General features: G+C 44.6%; 1 protein-coding gene across 3 annotated transcripts in view; it reads right to left on the minus strand.

Moving 5' to 3' along the window:
- Positions 1-19,576, minus strand: part of GNAL (G protein subunit alpha L) — a 100,827-nt gene that overhangs the window by 70,562 nt on the left and 10,689 nt on the right. Inside the window, exons 1-5 of one of the 3 annotated variants that reach the window (XM_080685272.1) lie at positions 3,661-3,732; positions 2,749-2,995; positions 2,482-2,554; positions 1,740-1,794; positions 1,493-1,612 (exon numbers count right to left, since the gene is read on the minus strand). In XM_080685272.1, coding sequence (XP_080541398.1) covers positions 1,493-1,612; positions 1,740-1,794; positions 2,482-2,554; positions 2,749-2,890 — 390 coding nt within the window. In that variant the 5' untranslated portion in view covers positions 2,891-2,995; positions 3,661-3,732. Of the gene's footprint in view, positions 1-1,492; positions 1,613-1,739; positions 1,795-2,481; positions 2,555-2,748; positions 2,996-3,631; positions 3,733-19,576 lie in introns of those variants that run through there. The other 2 variants (XM_080685273.1, XM_080685271.1) reach the window with 2 other exon arrangements.

The following is a 19,576-nucleotide window of genomic DNA, read 5'->3' on the forward strand; positions in this document are numbered from 1 at the left end:
ATTCGCCATCCCGATACAGAGCCTACAGGACCACCGTGTTGTGCTGAAGAGAAGGGTGGGGCTGAGCAGGCTCACGCTGCCCGAACTTCAGTAAAGCAGGGGGACCTATCTATTGTACATGCTGATTTCTGCACCAGCTTCCCTTGGAAGAGAGGACCCTGAGAATGAAAAAGGTCTCAAGACCACCGTGCCAGGCAGTGAAAACTTGGAAATACTGCTATTGATACATACACAGTACAAACATATGCTTTTTTAGCACAACTGTAACAAAAGTGATTTTCTGAGAAATGTAACAAATACAGTTTTCTATGAAACATGCTTGATCTAATTGCCAAACAGTATTATAAAGAAATGTTTATTCCCAAACAAGAGAAAACTGATATATCATCCTTTTAAAGCAATGCTACCATCCAAGTGCTGAGGAAAGCAGCCCTAAATCTGCAGATGTAAAATGAACTACATTTTCCTATCATGTAGTAAATGTTCAGAAGTAATCCGCGTTATTACTTGCAGCACGCACTCTCTTCTCATTTGATCTGAAGGACACATACCTTAAAAGTAAACTGAGTTCTGTTCTAATTTTCCCTCAGACGCATTCACATATCAGAGAGTACTTCTCTCTACTTGTGCAATTTCTACTTATCCTCTTGGAAACTATTTGTTAATTTAGAAATTCAGATAGAAGAAAGTTCTATAGATTTTTCTTAAAGGTACGCTGTCTTCCTCATTATCAACCTCACCAATATGTTCATAAAAGCATCTTTTCATAATCCTACTGTTTTTAATATTTTTAAACAATGTTAACATTTTGATACAGAGGAAACATTTATTTTATTTTATTTTATTTTATTTTATTTTATTTTTTAAAAAAATATATTTTATTGATTTTTTACAGAGAGGAAAGGAGAGGGATAGAGAGTTAGAAACATCGATGAGAGAGAAACATCGATCAGCTGCCTCCTGCACACCCCCTACTGGGGATGTGCCCGCAACCAAGGTACATGCCCTTGACCGGAATCGAACCTGGGACCCTTGAGTCCACAGACCGATGCTCTATCCACTGAGCCAAACCGGTTAGGGCGAAACATTTCTTTTAAGCAGAGCTAGATTTTTGCAGTTAACCATGAATTAATATTAATATTGATTCTCAGTAAGCCACCTCATTAAAAATGGCTCCGCCCTGGCCGGTGTGGCTCCGTTGGTTGGAGCCTTATCCTGTACACCAAAAGGCTGTGGGTTCGATTCCCGGTCATGGCACATACCTAGGTTGAGGGCTTCATTCCCCGTCGGGGCTCATAAGGGAGGTAACCAACTGATGTTTCTCTATCACATCAATGTTTTTTTGTCTCTCTCCCCCTGTCTCTGTTTCTCTCTAAAAATCAGTAAACATATCTTCAGGTGAGGTAAAAAAAAAAAAAAAAAAGAAAGAAAAAAAAAAGAAAAAAGGTTCCACCTTGCACCACTTAAATTATTTCAGGAAGGATTCACATACCTGGGAATATTCAAAGTCAGTGATAGGGGCTATACTCTTGATGTAGTCTGATCGAAATTGATTTTCTGGGTTGGCCAGTGGAACTGGAGGTATTATAGTACTCATCGCTGAGATAATTGTCTAAAACGGAATAAAGAACAATATATTTGTAGGTGACTATAACACAGGCTCCATGTATGATAAGTGAATGTATAATTTCTGTCTACTTAGTTTTAGAGAGCAGAGTACATTAAGTAAAAGTCCTTACCACAATAGCATCTTTAACATTTTTCCGGATGTCCAGGATTTTCTGCTTCTTTTCCCTGCATTAGAAGAGAATTGTTATTAACGCCTGTTGTCATCAGCACTGATTTGAATGAATTGGGTGGAAGTTTAAATTGCCAGCTGCAGCCCCTGGCTAGACTGGTATTCCTAGCGGTCAACACCAACCCCCAGAACAACAGTTCTTATCTGCAAAGTTTTTGTCTGGGAAAGGAAAACATGCCCCTTTTCTAGTTTGTACTCTAAACAAACTTGAATGCACACATGGCAATCTATAGCTTTACACAGCCACACATGTTGCACCAAACACGGCAAGCCTGTCATGAACACTGCATATCAAAACGATACAGCTACGCTTGCAAATATATTTGATTTGAATCTATCCGTGTGTTGATAGGTATGAATTGAAATGGATGCAGACAATTGATATAGAGAAAAGTATACATTGATATGTTGGTTAAGTGTGTTCAGAGCAGGACCAAGAATAGAGATCAATACCTCAAGAATGCCTAATAAGTCATATTTTGTTAAGCAAGTTATTTTTTTATCTAGAAAAATGATTTACCTAAATATACCAAATTCAACAATACACTCCTATATTTTTCTCCCTAAAAGGTGTATTCAGTGATTAATGCAACTGCCTAGATAAAGCACTTTAGGGAAGGTTGGGAAAGAAGTGACAGTGTGCACACAGTTTTGAAGCAAAACCGAAACTGATCATTTCTTACTCGGGATTAAATCCATTGACGTGCAGGATCCTCATTTGTTTGACGATAGTGCTTTTCCCAGACTCACCAGCCCCTGCAAACAAACAAACAAAAAGGATGCTGTGATCTGTAGCCGGATGCCCTGGCCGTCGTTCACACCAACCCACACTAAGCAATTATCCTATCCCAAGGCATTTTCAAGTTCAGGCCGGCGCTGGGCTGGCCGGGCTGGCCGGAGGCGCGGGCTGTGCGCTCCGGGCCTGGCACCGCCGCGCCGTCCCGCCTTACCCAGGAGAAGCAGGCGGTGAGTCGCTTTGTAAGCCAGGCGCTCCTTCTGCAACTGCTTCTCGATCTTTTTGTTGGCCTCGCGTCTTTCCTTCTCATCGACGCCCTGGTCTTCTGTTGTCTTGCTGTTGCCCAAACAGCCCATGCCTGCCCGCTCGCTTGGACGCCGGGCACGGTTAGGAATTTGCACAAAAAGCAATAGGGAGGAGTAGCTGTGTGTGGGTCCTGTGGTGGCCTCTCTTCCCAGCGGCTGAAAGAGATGGCCCGGTCTCTCGGTGTTTCCGGGTCAGAACAGGCGGTCTTCTCCCTCCCCCTGCCCACCGCAAACTCCTAACTGGAAAGGATGCAGGGAAGTGCCTGCGGGGACGGTTTCGGTTTGGACGCCCGGCAGTTAACTGGTTCAAGATAACTATCCAGGATGCTCTGCTGGGTAAACAGCGTGCGGTGAACGGAGGAAGGGGCACGGGCCGCCAGGCTCTGCGGAGCAGCCGGGGGGGCGCTGCGCCCTCCACTCGCCCAGGTTCCCTAGCCCAGCTCAGCCGAGCTCAGCCCCCGCCCCGCTGCCCAGCGGGAAGCGCCTGGACGGGACCCGAGGGCTGTGTGCTCAGCCCGTGCGCCCGCAGGCTGGTGGCCCAGCGCAGCGGGAGGGACGGAGTGTGTGCGGAGTCCCCGCAGGGCGACTGTGGGCACCAACCCGCCACGCCGCCCCGGCGGCAGCAGGAGACCTGCGTTTCCTCCCGGGTGCGGGCTCCGCGGGCCTCCGCGCAGGGAAGGGAGGCTGGCCCGCGGGAGGGGCGGCAGGTAGGCTGGCCCGGGGGTGGGGGGGTGGGGGGTGGGGGGTGGGACGCATGCTAGCGCTAACGGTGCTGCAGGGGCGGGAGCTGACCTCTAAGGGCCCGGCCGTGGGAGGCTCACCCTCGTGGGGTCCCGACCGCTGCCAGGTGGCTGTCTCGCACCCCAAGCCCAGGAGAGTGGGTGGACGAGCGAGCGCTCCCCTCAGATACATCAGATGCCTCCTGCTCATAGGCAGGCGAGGCCGCGGGATCATACATATTCTATCAGGGAGGAGGATCTGCGAGCGGCTCACCGGGCACCCGCCTTTGTTCCCCGCACTTTCTAGACGATTCCTGCACACCCACGCCGCCCCTCAGCCTCTCGTCTTTACGCCCAGCCCCCGGCTCTCCTTGGCAGTCCTCTCCACGGCTCTCCTCTTTTCTAGAGGACACTCTGGCCTCGAACTTGGCGTTGTAGCCAAGGACCAAAGGAGGGCAGGAGGCAGGCTGTGTCCTCTGGACTGTGACGGTGAGCTAGGCCCCTCCATTCCTGCCACAGCAGCTCCAGGGGCGCCAGCCGCTCCGCACTAGCCTTGCCCTGGGGGGAGGAGGACAAAAGCGGTGACGTGCTGTGGAGACCACTGCCCTGTGCGCTGCGATTGCAAGCTGAGGGGCTCCAGGCTCCAGGCTCCAGGGCCCCGGCACTGCACAAGGATTCTCTTCCATGCCGTCGCTGGCTCTGTCTTCAAGTGCTCCACTTTTCTCCAAACCCACAACAGTGCCCTCACTTTCCCTGCACAGAGAGCCAATCCTCACAGAGCAGAACGGGGCTCCCTGCCAGGCTGCCCCTGCGCCCAGGGGCATGGCGGTCTTCACCCTGTCAAAGTGTCCCCTCTCCTCTGATCTCCCCTCTTTCCTCAAACTCTTTCCTATTGGCTTGTTCCCTCCAAGTGTACAAACACCTTCAACTCTGTCCCATTTAAAACCAACAGCACCTCCTTCACGGCAAGTCGCTGGTTAGCTCCACCAACTTTCCTCCTGCCCGCCACGGCCAAGAGTTAAAAGGGAATGTGACTCCCCTGGTCCGGCCTCACCTGTTCATACCGCAGCCTCTGGCCGCCCACCCCCCTGCACTGAAAATATTCTCACCGCGGTCATCCGCGGTGTCCCAGGGGCTAAACATCACCCATGAACTTTGGCTTTTGTGTTTGTTTTTTTAAAATATGGAACACTTCATGATTTGCGAGTCATCCCTGTGCAGGGACCATGCTAATCTTCTCTGTGTCGTCAGGAACTTTGGTCTTGACTTCCTTTGGCCTCTCGGTGGGGCTGGCTCTGTCTGTCCTGGAGAAGCTCTTGTCCTCCAGCTCCTACCAGGTGGTCTTTTTGATTTCCCGCCTGCCCTCGGGCTGGTGACTCTTCACTCCTCCACCGGGTGGAGGCACCTTGGACCCACAACAGCCTCTCCCCCCTGGTGGGGCTGACTGCCTCCTGCATACCGTGTACACACAGCTCTACGTCCAGATCAGCTCTCCAGCCCAGCTCACACCCGGACTGTCCAACCAGAACCTGGAAGTCAGTCCTGACTCCTTTTCCTTCATGTCAGCCCAAGTAGGATCTTGTTGATCTGTAGCCTGCATATCTGTCCTATCCTTTCCACCCCATCTGCCACGGCCATGGTCTCAGGTCCCTAATCTAACCTGAATTTCGGCAGAAGGCGAGAGAAAGTATATAAAAATAGCATAGTGTAGTGGAATGTTTATAAGGACTTGTCAGTTTTTTTTTTTTAAATGCCAAGATTTCTATGAATTGTTAGTGGGAAGAGAAGGGGACAAAACTAATATCATGAAAACTCTTAAAGGGAGAATTAAGTTAGAACCCAGAAGCTACACTTTTAAGGCAGCCTGATATCTGGTTTCCCTAAAAATATAGCAAAATGTTTCCACTTGTTAAAAATTAGGAATTAGGGTTAAATATAACTTTGTATATGCTGAATTTTATATGATTACATGAACAGACCTAATAGAACAGGTCTGCACTATACGACCTACAATGTGTCCCAAAATATAGACTGCTAAACACTCTAAAATGTATACAGCATTTCTTAAAAGAAATGCAAAGTTGATCTTTTCCTAGTCCTATCTTTATCTGGGAAACTGATCCTCATTTGTGTTTCCAACCATGGGCTCAGCATTCAAAATTCTAGCTGGTTCACCTAGAGCAGGGGAAGTGGAGCTGCAGGTAGAGCACTAAGCGCAGCCAGGAGCTGCTGGCAATGCAAGCATCTGTTGCCAGGCAACGGCGGCAGCAGCAGCAGCAGCAGCAGCAGCACCATCACCACCACCACCACCACCTTGGTGGAGCAGCACACACCCACCTGCAGAGATGAAGGGCTGCCCTGCAGCAGCCAGGTGCCAGCAGAGGGGCAGAGGTGCTGGTTCAAGAAAATGCTGGGGCTGCAAAGTAGGTGAGGGAGGGCCCTGGTCCCATCAGGGAGAACTGGGAAGGTGCGAAGTTTGGGACAAAAAAGTGCAAAAGATAAAGTGATGTTTTCCTCACTCTTGTTGATGTTTAAGACAGACAGGGTGTCCCTGAAGTCTCAGTGCATTTGAAAGTCCAATTACCTACATTTCTTTTATATTCCTTAGTTTTGTGAATTTTGAATACTGTAATGATTTTTAAATTTGGTTTTGTTTCAGTCCCTCTGACTGAATAGCAAATATACACTATACAAAAAATTGCACCTGTTCTCTGGTCTGAACTCTAGTCTATGATGGCAACAAAAACAAAATTTGTTTCCCCCATAAATAAGAAACAAAATTTGTTTCTCGCCATAGAAGTTTGACAACTGGATTAAATATTCAGAGAGACTGTTTGATTCATGACAGGCGTAGATCTAGGAGATGCTGAGCTGCTTTGAAAAAAAGACTAGAGTGCTATGTAGCACAAGACACTGGATAGTTGAATTTAATTTAAAAAAATCAATACTTAAAAAGTGTAATAACTAGTCTTTCAATAGCATTTTATACTTTAGAGATTAATAAAGGTTAAAACTGCACTAAGACTTTTGGAATAGTACATAGAAATTTTAAAAGAAGAGGAACAAAGGCGTTTAGGGAAGATGAAGGGTCACTAATTCCGTGCAAGGACAATGCTCCAAGAACCCCAAGCTCCAGTTTTGCAGCAAACTTGGCGGCACCAGCTGGGTGACTGCTCCGCACACAGCCCTCCCTCCAGCGTGCGCCGCTTTAGACAGCTGCTGTTGGCCCATCTCTCTTCTTTCTCAGTGTCTTGGTGGAACCAACCTGTGTAGGTTAATTTCCATTTTTAACAGCGGAGCCCACTCCATGACCTAATCACAACACACTGTAAAAGTATTGTGGTTAATTTTTTTACATTTTTATAGAAAAGCGGGGAAACATTTCCCCTTTTGTGCATAATACTCTGCAATCCAATGTCTTACAACTTATTGAAATATCTGTCTCCTTTTTCCCCTTCTTACCCCGACAGCCAAAGTAATATTAAATAGCTTTTGGAAGTATCATTCATAAAGGGTAGTAATACCGTCTTAGTTCTTGACAAAAATGACAGCTTTAAAAACCAAAATAGCAGCCAATCATAAGGGAAGATAGGCTGCCTCTGATTCCACCCCATGTCCCCAAACCCAGGACTGAAATATCCTCTTTGGCACGCACAACTCAGTGCCACAGGCAGGAGTTTCTTCCAGCATGAAAACACGAGGCGGGAGGCCCTGAATAAGACAACAACCCCCTGAAACAGGGCAGGGAATCCACACACAGAGTGAAGCTCCAAAGAACCTGTGAAAGCCACCAAACTGGGCCAGATCAGGAGACAGAAATCAAATAATGGGCCCAAGGACCAGAGGCGTGAAAATTAACCTCTGACCAGTGAAGGGGAGCATCTCTATTTGTTTAATTCCATTCTTTAACCTCAAATAGCCTAACAAAATATTGGACAGCAGCAGAGATTCAAACACATGTTTAATTCTTATGTTCAAATGCTGACGTGAAGTTTCAAAAAGAGTCTAACTAATTTTAAAGATATTTATTTTTTTTACTAATTAAAAAACATCAGGTGAAGTGAAATTTAAAAACTGTGAACAAACCCCCCATACATAAATACAGTTTAAATCTTAAGGGAAATTTTACGATAAAAAATAGTTTCAGCGCTTAGTTCTAGGTATCATGAGTTTATAGTCCCCCAATAACTACATTCACTAACATTTTCTTATAAAGCGAATCAGACTCCACAAAGTCCCCCAAGTTGGAGCAAAAAGAAAGACAAGCAACCTGGTACGCATTTTAAATGCTTAGCAATGTTCTCCTGGTATCACGGAGGTGCCTGTATGGGATGGCAGAGCTGCCAGAAATGTGATGACAAGAATTCAGTCTTCACACACGGATTCGATGTTGGACTTCACCAAGCCCGCCTGCCTCACACAATTATTTTCATATTTTAAGCAAATCATGTAGCAGTATGCTGTAAGGATAGTTAAGAGAAACCAATTTTGTATCTACCCAATGTAGATACATATCATTGAACATGTTTATTTCTACCCACTGGCCATCATCTAAGTGATATACTTCAAAGCAGATAAGAAAACTCTAAAACCGATTTTTAAAGTTCTTGAGCAGTTGGGGAAGTAAGAAGAGCACACTGCAATCATTCAGAAGACAATGTGTGATACTATATATGAGCCAAGGGCTGAAAGGTGTGGCAGGACCTCTAAGAGGGATGTGAGGGCTCATGGAATTGGGAAAAGCTTCAACAAGGAGGCGGGATGGAGGTGTGTCCTGAAGAATGGTGGGTTTGGATAAATGATCCAATAAAAAAATGGGCAACGGACCTAAATCGAATCTTTTCAAAAGAAGACAGAAGGAAGGCCAAGAGACACATGAAAACATGCTCAAAGTCACTAATTATCCGAGAGATGCAAATCAAAATGACAATGCGATACCATCTCACACCTGTCAGAATGGCTATCATCAACAAATCAACAAACGACAAGTGTTGGCGAGGATGCGGAGAAAAAGGAACCCTCGTGCACTGCTGGTGGGAATACAGACTGGTGTAGCCACTGTGGAGAACAGTATGGAGTTTCCTCAAAAAACTGAAAATGGAACTCCCATTTGACCCAGTAATCCCACTCCTAGGAATATATCCTAAGAAACTAGAAACACCAATCAGAAAGGATATATGCACCCCTATGTTCATAGCAGCACAATTTACAATAGCTAAGATTTGGAAACAGCCTAGGTGCCCATCAGCAGATGAGTGGATCAGAAAACTATGGTACATCTACACAACGGAATACTATGCTGCCATAAAAAGAAGGAATTCTTACCATTTGTAGCAACCTGGATGGAATTGGAGAACATTATGCTAAGTGAAATAAGCCAGTCAATAAAAGAAAAATACCAAATGATCTCACTCATTTGTGGATAATAAAAAACATTATAAACTGATGAACAAAAAGATAGATACAGAGGCAGTAAAGCATCAAACAGACTATCAAATTATAGCAGGAAGGTTGGGGGTGGGGGGAAATAAGAGATCAACCGAAGGACTTACAGGCATGCATATAAGAATAACCAACGGATGCAAAACATTGGGGGGTGAGGGCATGTATGGGAGTGGGGTGGGGAGGGACAATGGTAAGATATGTACCATATAATACCTTAATAAAAATATAAAATTAAATTAAAAAAAATAATAATGAGGAAATTAAAAAAAAGAATGGTGGGGTTGGATCACGTAGAAAGAAGAAAGAACTGCAAGGTAAAAGCAATGGAAAGGGAATTGGTATTGCACAGGAGGGAGATGGGCCGACATAAGAACTATCTCAGAGGTAGGGTGAACCAGGTGAGCCACGGGAAATATATATTTTTGGTATGGAAGGTTTTCTCAAGCTATAAGCTCTCACATGAAGTGTGTAGCTCAGTAATTAACAGCATGGGTTGTTGAGCAAAAGATGCATGCGCTCAAACCCCATGTTATTCTCAGTTTCTTTCTCTGTAAATGGGTGAGGATAACGGCACTCTCCTTATAGTAATGTGGTGAGAATTGTTCAGAATCAATTCATCTATCACAGTGCCTGGTGAGTAGCGAGCTCTCAAAAGATGTAGCAGTTATTATTTTCATTCAACATTAATAAATACATATCCATTATATTCCTCTACATTACCCCTTTTTGAGGAGCTTCTGATTTCTTCTACTAGGTGGGCACATGAACAATGAACTATAGTATAGGCAACCAAGATTTGTTCAATATCTACCTAACCTCAGCTGAGCAAAGTATGCGCTGGTAGCTGGAACATAAAGGCAACGAGACATGTTAGAAAAATGACAAAAAAACACACAAGTAATAGATGAATTGATAAACAAAACGTGGTCTATACATGCAATGGGATATTATTCAGCGCTAAAAAGGAAGGAAATTCTGACACCTGCTACAACATGGATGAACTCTAAGACATTGTGCTAAGTGAAATAAGTCAGCCACAGAAGGACAAATACTGTATGATTCCACTTATATGAGGGACTAGAGAAGTTAAATTCATAGAACGCTGGCTGCCAGGGGCTGTGGGTAGGAGGGAATGAGGAGTTAGTGTTTAACGGGTACAGAGTTTCAGTTTGGGGGAGGAACAAGTTCTGTGGATGGATGGAGGCAATGGTTGCACAACACTGGGAATGTACTTAATGCCACAGAACTGTACACTTAAAAATGGTTCAAATGGTAAATTTTGTTTTGCATATTTTAGCACAATTCAAACAAGAAAAAATTCGTATGTAGATCACGGCAATTACAGTTTCCTGCCAGCAGGTGGCAACGTAAAGCCTGACGGACAGATGAAGGGACTGAAGGATGTTTTCAAACCAGTGCATTTTCGAACACTTTATAAAATAAGGAATCCGGCCCCTTATTTGTCATGTTTTGTACATATTCCCCCTCTTTCATTTGTTTAATTCTTTTTGGTCTTGTTTATAGCATTTCTTTCGATAAAAAATTTTAAAAATTTAATGTAAACATGTTTAACACGATTTCTCTGTATGGTTTTTGGGTTTTATTATCTGACTGGAGAAGGTCCCTGTTCTCAAGAAGTTTAACAGTCTAGGAGAAAGGGTCGGACAAGCAATCAAGTTCTCCTGAGTTCTACAGAAAATACAGTGGGAGCACATAGAGGTGTGTGTGTAAAATTATAGAAGTGAAGAAAAGTATTTTTTTTCATTTCATTTCCTAGAGAAATGTATGCTAATGTTTATAAGCTACCCCTCATTTTAATCTTAAGACACCAAAAGGTGCTTTATTTCCAGCATCTCATTGAGCATCACTACAGCTACATGATGCACATTATTACCCACATTTTGAAGATAAGGCTGTTTGTCTGAAGGTCACATTGGAGCCTAAAAGGGGTAGAGTGTGTTGGATCTCAAAGCCCGTGCCCTTTCCAGAAGGAGCTCTAAGGCTCTTATAGATGGGAAAAAGAAATCACACCATTCTCTCTTCCACTAGTTTCAAAAGGAAAAATCAAGCCCACCTCTTTTCTAACTCAGCTAGGCAGATTAATCTGCATATAATGACTGATGAATTAGTTAACTCTTTGCCCAGTTGCCTTAGCAACTGGTTTCTTTTAGAATTTGGCTTAGTTACAGAGTTTAAAGCAACAGTATTCCTTATAATAGAATGTTAAATTGTACGTGAAGTTAAACAGAACCCAAATTTTATCACAGGTGGGAACTATGCACTCTTCTCAGGTTGGAGTGGCTCTTCCTACAACGCGCAGGGCCGCTGACCAAACACAAGGGGCGCAGAGCCCAGTATCTGCCTACCTTTGCCATCGCGTGGTTTGTTTACACGTGTCATTAAGTAGGAACCACTTGATGGGGTTAAGTTACAGACAAATTAAAGATGGACATCCAATGGGGCATCTCCGATTGCAGGCAAATCCCATGCCATCTTACATGTATTAGGGCCAGGAGAGCCAGAGAGGAAGAAGGGACACGCAAATACGGGAGCCTGTGGGATGGACTGAAATTGTAGTGACTGGTATAAACTCATGATTTCTAAAGCATGGCTATATATGCTCATAATTATGTGCACCTATGTGTATGTACATTTGTAAGCACGTGTATGTATATGTGTGTATAAACGCGTATACTAGTATTTCTTCCCTTTGTCTGCTGAAAAGGTCACGAAGTTCATACACTCAGTAGCAGAGCACACACCTAGTGCCAGATGTTGGTCTTCAGCATTATTCACCAACAAAGGGAACCAGCATTCCTTAGAGAAAAGGCCAGTTCCAGGGTGGGGACAGGGCAGCTCCAAGCTAACCCTGGAACCCTGTTCTGCCAGAAAGTAAGAAAGCGCTTAAGGAATGTTGGGGGCCTGTCACAAGAACACAAGAGCCAGCCTGAAGGGTCTCTCATGTGGCCAACTCTGGGATGATTTGAGCGCCAGAATATTTTAGTATGGTAATTAATTCTACCCCACTGAAAAATATAGGCATCGCACATGTCCGTGCCAATACAAATAGGTAAATGAATAAATAAATGGGGGAGAAGGGTGGCACCGAGTGCAGGATTCAGCGATGGAGGCTACATTTAGGGGAACACTTTCATGAGGGACAGGATATCCCCATGGTCTCCCCACTGCATATCAGCTGCAAAGTAAAAAATAATAACCACACCATGGAGGAACTGGACGAAAGTTGTAAAAACAGTATAAAAGGTCCACAAACCCTTCATCCAGATACTCTAATTGTTAGGATTTTGCTACATTTCTGTATCATCTATCTGTATCTGTTTTCATATTTACATATTTTTCCTGAACCATTTGAGAGTAAGTTGCAGGTACTATATCATTTTCAATGAATGAGATTCTCTTATGTAACCGCAAACATTGCTATAGTCCTATTAACCAATCGACAGTCAATAGAACCAATTATGTCCCTTATAGTGAACTTCATCCAGCAGCCAGTCACCAACACACAGCATTTAGTTGTCATGTCTCTCTGTAACATAACTGAAAAGTTTTCACCTTGCAGGTGACATGGGAAAACTACTGTTAAAGAGGCACTTCATGAGCTGAAGGAGGCTGTTACCGTCACCAGCAGCCTGTAACATAACATGGCTAAATCTACCCTCAGACATGGGTACCTTCTGCAAATAAGGGTTACAAAATTTGGGTGCAAATATTTTTTAAAAATATGTTTTTATTAATTTTAGAGAGAGGAAGGGAGAGGGAGAGAGATGGAAACATCAATGATGAGAGAGAATCATCTATCGGCTGACTCCTGCACACCTCCTACTGGGGATTGAGCCTGCAACCCAGGCATGTGCCCTGATGAGGAATTGAACTGTGACCTCCTGGTTTCATGGGTTGATGCTCAACTCCTGAACCACACTGGCCGGGCTGGTGCAAATATTTTTAAAACAAATGCTATACAACGGCATTGCAAGGGTACATGGTGCCATGGTGTTGTATTTAATCCTTATTCATGAGATTACCTTTATTATTTAACTTCCCAGTTAGGTAAAAATAAAACTAATACCTTTCTATTAAAAAGAAATAAAGGTACAGAGAAGTATCCTATCTAAGAAAAGAGTAATATGCAAATTGACCATCACTCCAACACACAAGATGGCTGCCCCCATGTGGACACAAGATGGCTGCCACAAGATGGCCAGTAGGGGAGGGAAGTTGGGAGAGACCAGGCCTGCAGGGGAGGGCAGTTGGGAGGGACAAGGCCTGCAGGGGAGGTCAATTAGGGGTGACCAGACCAGCAGGGGAGGGCAGTTAGGGGCAATCGGGCCAGCAGGGGAGCAGTTAGGGGGTGATCAGGCTGGCAGGCAGAAGCAGTTAGGGGTAACCAGGCAGGCAGGCAGGTGAGCGGTTGGGAGCCAGCAGTCTTGGATTGTGAGCGGGGTCCCAGATTGGAGAGGGTACAGGCTGGGCTGAAGGACACCCCCAACCCCATGCACAAATTTCGTGCACCGGGCCTCTAGTCCTTAATAAAAGAAAACCCTACTCTATCCATGGAAAGAAAAGATACTAGATCTGGAGATGTACTGACATGTGAGGTTAAGTCCCAAGTCGGCTGAGGAACAATACAGATAGCATTTTACTTGTCTAAGTTTATTTATGGTCAGAGATGCTTGTCTGTGAATAGGAAGAGGGCCTGAGGGCAGCCGAGAAACTGCCGGGACAGGGGCAGGGAAGGTTTTCACTTCCGTTTTTTGTCCTCCTGAATTCTCTGAATTTTTTAACAATAAACTTGTATTCATTTTAGTTAGAGAGACCAATGAACAAGCAGAATTTAAATGATGTCCATTGAATCCAGCCCTCTTCTTAGTACCGCTCATTAGGACCTGATTCACTGTCTGCTGATACTCACCTGGGCCTGGCATCTTCCCCTTCCCCCTTTTGGTTCAGCCTCCCCCCCTTCTCTGGAATGCTTTCCTCTGCCATCTCTGCACATCGGCACTCCGTTCAGTGACTCCTGCCTGGAGGGGATGCTGGCCTCCCAGCTGCTGGCCTCATCTAAGTCCCCCTGCTTTTACTTCCCTTGTCATTGCTGTGGTTCTGTCTGAAGCCGGGTCTCTCTACCAGAATAAAACCCTCCAAAGGCTATTTCCTACCATGCTTGTCAGACCAGTGTTTACTGAGTAGATGAAAGAAAGACTCTACCGCAGCCTCCACTTGAGGATAAAGCCCATGCGTGCCGTGAGGTGGGTAGGCTCCTAGGCTAGCCCCTGGCATCAGCATTCTCCATGCTGACCGTGAGGCTCAGTATAGTGCTGTGTGTAGTCTACCTCTATGTTGTGCCTGTTAGTGCCAATGTGAATAGAAAACTCCTAACACGTAGCTACTCGACTTTTATTCATGTTTCATGCTCTGTTCTGTGTACTATATCCTAAAGTATGATCCTATAATATTAAAAACCTGAAGCAATGTATTTATAGACATAGAATTTCCATGAGCACTATTATGGCCCTTTTGAAACCTATACTCCTTAAGGGCAAAAAAATCTATTTCTGCTTATCAATTTTCCTAGGATTGAATTACTTTTTTAAAAAAATTGAGAATAACAGGAAATATTTTAAACTTTATTGAATATATGTCTAAAATATATTTACATTCCTGTTTAACCAAATAGTTTTTTTTAAATTTATTTTAAAAATATTTTTATTGATTTCAGAGAGAAAGAGAGAGGGAGAGAGAGACAGAAACATCAATGATGAGAATCATTGATTGGCTGCCTCCTGCACACCCCTGAATGGGAATCGAACCTCGACCCCTGGTTCATAGGTCGACACTCAACCACTGAGCAATGCCGGCCAGGCCCAAATAAAGTGTTTTTAAAGTACCTTATCTTTCCCTGATTTTATAGGATCTTACAAAAAACAAACAAAAAAATGCTCAAAACTCTACATTCTCTCGTGTTGTTTTCTTTCATATGAGACTGAAATGTTCGCATGCAGGAGGCTTTTTAAAAAAGAGATTGCATTATGGAAAGATTCAAATGCATGCAAAAGTAGAGAACAATGTAACCGACCCACGGACCCTTCCCCAGCCTCAGCAGTCAACGCTCGGCTCATCCCGTTTCATCAATTCCCCACCCCTCTGCCTTCTCCTGCATTATCCAGAGCATAGTGCAGACATCACACCACCCACACATCTCTCAGTGTATCTGAAAAACAGAGGCTCTTTTAAGATAATACAATTGCAATGCCATTATTGTACCTGGAATAACTGACAATAATTGCTTAGCATCATCCAACAGGCAGTCAGTGTGTGAGAAGGCTCTTGAAAGCGAGCTCTGAATGGGGGCCCAGTTTTAATCCGAGGCCCCTAACTACTTTTCAAGTCCCAGATGCCTCAAGGACCTCTGCATATCGATCCTCTCACTAATCCCAAGCTGGGAATTACTGCTACCAGATACTGGTGAGGTACTGGTGATAAGAAGAATGTAGCTCCTGATATCCTCGGATTGGGTGTATTGGAACAGAAATTAAAAATACATCTTAGACTTAAAAAAACACACCACCACCAAACTTCAGATGCACAGAGCAGGAGACTGACAGAATCTTTATGGATCCCTTGTTGATCCGATGCCAGGAATTGGTCCTTTCTTTGTCATCACCCCCTTTCCTTTAAAAGCCGAGTGTAGAATAAAGTAGAATAAAAAGAAAAGTTTGATTACTTTCAATCTAGTTAATCATGTTTTTATTATGCAATAATGCCAAGTGCAAATGGCCAACCCCTGGCTAAATTTACACAGTTTGCTGCCCCCGAGGCATTTAGGCCACAGGCCCTTGAACTCTGGTGATGATGGTTTTAACCTAATCCACTCTGTGTGAGGTGATCCTTTCATGTAAAGGAAGGGTTATTGTTCTTCCCTGACTGCCCAACTCTACCAGGAAACCACTGATCCTCAGGAAAGAGGATTCATCTGAACTAAGAGCTGTCTGAGAGAATGAGGCCACTCTCACACCTTAATCCGTGCATGGTGAGACAGGAAGCTCTAACGTCCCCAAAAAGCAAGCGCGAAAACGACAAAATCAACACTCCTGCAAACCTCCCCGCAACATGGCACAGTAAAAGACACTCCCTAACACACCAGTTATCGAGACATAAGAACCACTTCTTCACCTCTGAATCCTCCTTCAGTTCCTCACCTTCTCACCTGCCGGGTAATTAGACTTCATTTGTGTGGATTTTATCACTGAGCTCCCCACGTGTTTATGGAGTGCGGATGACGGGCGGGGGTGTCCCAAGGGGTCAAGCACTCACACAGATGGGCGGTGGCTTCTGTTAAGGATTCCACTCTTCATCCCAAGGGACGTGAGAAGTCACAGCATTGTCAGAAGCAGGGCAGTGACACGGGGAGTTTTGGTTTTAAAATAATTCTGTTATGTGGAGAACTGATTCCAGGCAGGACAAAACTAGAAATGGGTGGCGGTTAAGAGGCATTAAGTCTTCTTGGGGGCAGAGATGATGGGAACAGTTTTGCAGAATAGACTCAAGAATGGTGCATAACCTGTCCAGGAACGTACAGAATCACATGGACAAACAAGTCCTGGGCTTGGATTTTCTTTAACACGGAAAAACATATTCCCAGAATAGAAGAAAAAAAAAAAAGGACACACCAGAGAGGAAACAGGACTCTGGCGCTGCTTTAACTCCTCCCGCAGAACGCTGCGGTGCGCTGCCCAGGCCCCATAGTGCCCCCCGCCCCCACACATACCCCTGGCATGGCATTCATCAGAAGGACAGGCCCCTTCAACTTCCCTTTGAAACAAGGGAATAGAGGGAATCGCCCAGAAATCATCATTCACACCTAGGAGCTTAGGAAGTGCAAGCTTTCCCTCTAACGGTGCAGGAGCAGGGGTGGCAGCCACCTCCAGGTTTCCAGTACTCACTCTGTCCCTGGCGTGCAGTTAGGCAATTACAAGAAGTCTCCCTTCTCGTCGCCAGCGTTGCAGTCAGCCCAGCTTTCCTGTGCGGCGCCACCCCCTGGTGGCTGGTTTGAGGAATAAACCCAACCCGAGCACAGCAGGATTTCCATGTTCTAATTTCTGTTTTGTCAATGATTATTTCCGATTTCTTTTAAGCCAGATTCTGCCAGGTGGCGTGGAGGATACAGAGATGAATCAGAATGGACATGACCCTCATCCATAATAATCCATAATAATAAAAGCATAATATGCAAATCGACCCAATGGCCGAACAGTGGAACGACCGTCTGGACAACCTTCCGGATGAAGCCGCTGCCTCGGGCCGGACGAGGCAGCCGGGGCTGCGAAGGCCTACTCTTGCATGAATTTTGTGCATCGGGCCTCTAGTAGAATATATAATCTGATAATAGATTTAAGCTAAACTTATAAATATCTGCGATATAAGATAAAAAGGTGTTATCTAATTTTATAAGCATATTGCATATAGATAGATATATACACACACTCTAGAAAAGTGTGTGTATAGCCTTGTTATGTGCAATAGAAACCTAGTATTCTTTCAAGCCAAATTGTGAAACGTAGTGTTATTTGGATGGTGCATCACTAATGAACTTCAGAATGAGAGCTAGATGTGAACAGATTCTTCTGGTTCTGTTGATACTACATCCCCATATAAGGTCCTTTGAAGAACTTATATGCATATAAACATTATATGTATATACTAGAGGCCCGGTGCACGAAATTCAAGCACTCGGGGAGGTGGGGGGGAGGGTCGGGTCCTTCAGCCCAGCCTACTCCCTCTCGCAGTCCTGGAGCCCTCGGGGGATGTCTGACTGATGGCTTAACCTAAGCTGTCAGTTGGACATCCTTAGTGCTGCTGCGAAGGCGGGAAAGGCTCCTGCTACCGCCGCTGCACTCGCCAGCCGTGTGGCTGGCTTCTGGCTGAGCAGTGCTCCCCCTGTGGGAGCACACTGACCACTGGGGGCAGCTCCTGCATTGAGCGTCTGCCCCCTGGTGGTCAGCGCACGTAATAGCGATCAGTCGTTATGCCATTTGGTCGATTTGCATATTAGCCTTTTATTATATAGGATAACATCAATTGTGATGTCATAAAATAGAAATTATCTCTCTATATAAAAGCCTAAGTGACCACCCGACTGTCTGACCGGTAGTTATGACGCACACTGACCACCAGGGGGCAGAAACTCAACGTAGAGCTGCTGAGCTGTGGTGACTTGGCAGCTGTGGTTCTTGGGTGACGCACCGGAACCAGAGAGGAGAGAGCCCGATTCTAAGGTGTGTCACCTGAGAACTGCCCTCTTGCAATCTGGGACCCCTTGGGGGATGTTGGAGAGCCAGTTCAGCCCGATCCCCACAGGCCAGGCCGAGGGACCCCACCAGTGCACGAATCCATGCACCAGGCCTCTAGTATATATATATATATAATTTGTGCTAATAAGGTTTTCAACACCCAACATAGTGTCTGACACATTATACATTCTTTTTCTTTTAATTTAAATTCTTTATTGTTTAAAGTATTACATGAGTCTCCCTTTTCCCCCATTGACCTCTCCCCACCCCCCAGCACATGCCCTCACCTCCCTACTGTCTGTGTCCATTGGTTATTTCCGATTACATGCATACAAATCCTTTGGTTGATCTCTTACCCCCTCACCCTCTGCCTCCCCTCATAGGTTGGACAGTCTGTTCGATGCTTCTATGTCTCTGGTTCTATTTTTGTTCATCAGTTTATGTTGTTCATTATATTCCACAAATGAGTGAGATCATGTGGTATTTGTCTTTCTCTGACTGGCTTATTTAGCTTAGCATAATGCTCTCCAGTTCTATCCATGCTGCTGCAAATGGTAGGAATTCCTTCTTTTTTACAGCAGCGTAGTATTCCATTGTGTAGATGTACCACAGTTTTCTAATCCACTAGTCTGCTAATGGGCACTTAGGCTGTTTCCAAATCTTAGCTATTGTTAATTGTGCTGCTATGAACATAGGGGTGCATATATCCTTTCTGATTGGTGTTTCTGTTTTCTTGGGATATATTCCTAGAAGTGGGATTACTAGGTCAAATGTAAACTCCATTTTTAGGTTTTTGAGGAAATGCCATACTGTTTTCCACAGTGGCTGCACCAGTCTGCATTCCCACCAGCAGTGCACGAGGGTTCCTTTTTCTCTGCATCCTTGCTAGCATTTGTTGTTTGTTGATTTGTTGATAATAGCCATTCTGACAGGTGTGAGATGGTACCTCATTGTTGTTTTGATTTCACAAAATAAAATATTATGTTAAATAAAAATTAGCTTTACATTTAGTTTTATAGAAATGATGTAAAATATATTTCCTGAAGTAGAATTATTAGCATTTTAGGTTCTGATAGTAGAAGGAAGCTATAAGGAAGGAAGAACAAGAGAAAGAGTATAATGGGCAAAGATTTCTGGAAGTCAAACCATCTATACTAATAAAAGGGTAATATGCTAATTAGACTGGGAGACCTTCCGGACAAAGCCATGGTGGCGGTGCTGAGGCAGAGGTGGTTAGGGGTGATCAGGTCAGGAGAGGAGGGCAGTTG

Source organism: Plecotus auritus, assembly GCF_963455305.1.
Source record: "Plecotus auritus genome assembly, chromosome: 8".
Lineage (NCBI taxonomy): Eukaryota > Metazoa > Chordata > Mammalia > Chiroptera > Vespertilionidae > Plecotus > Plecotus auritus.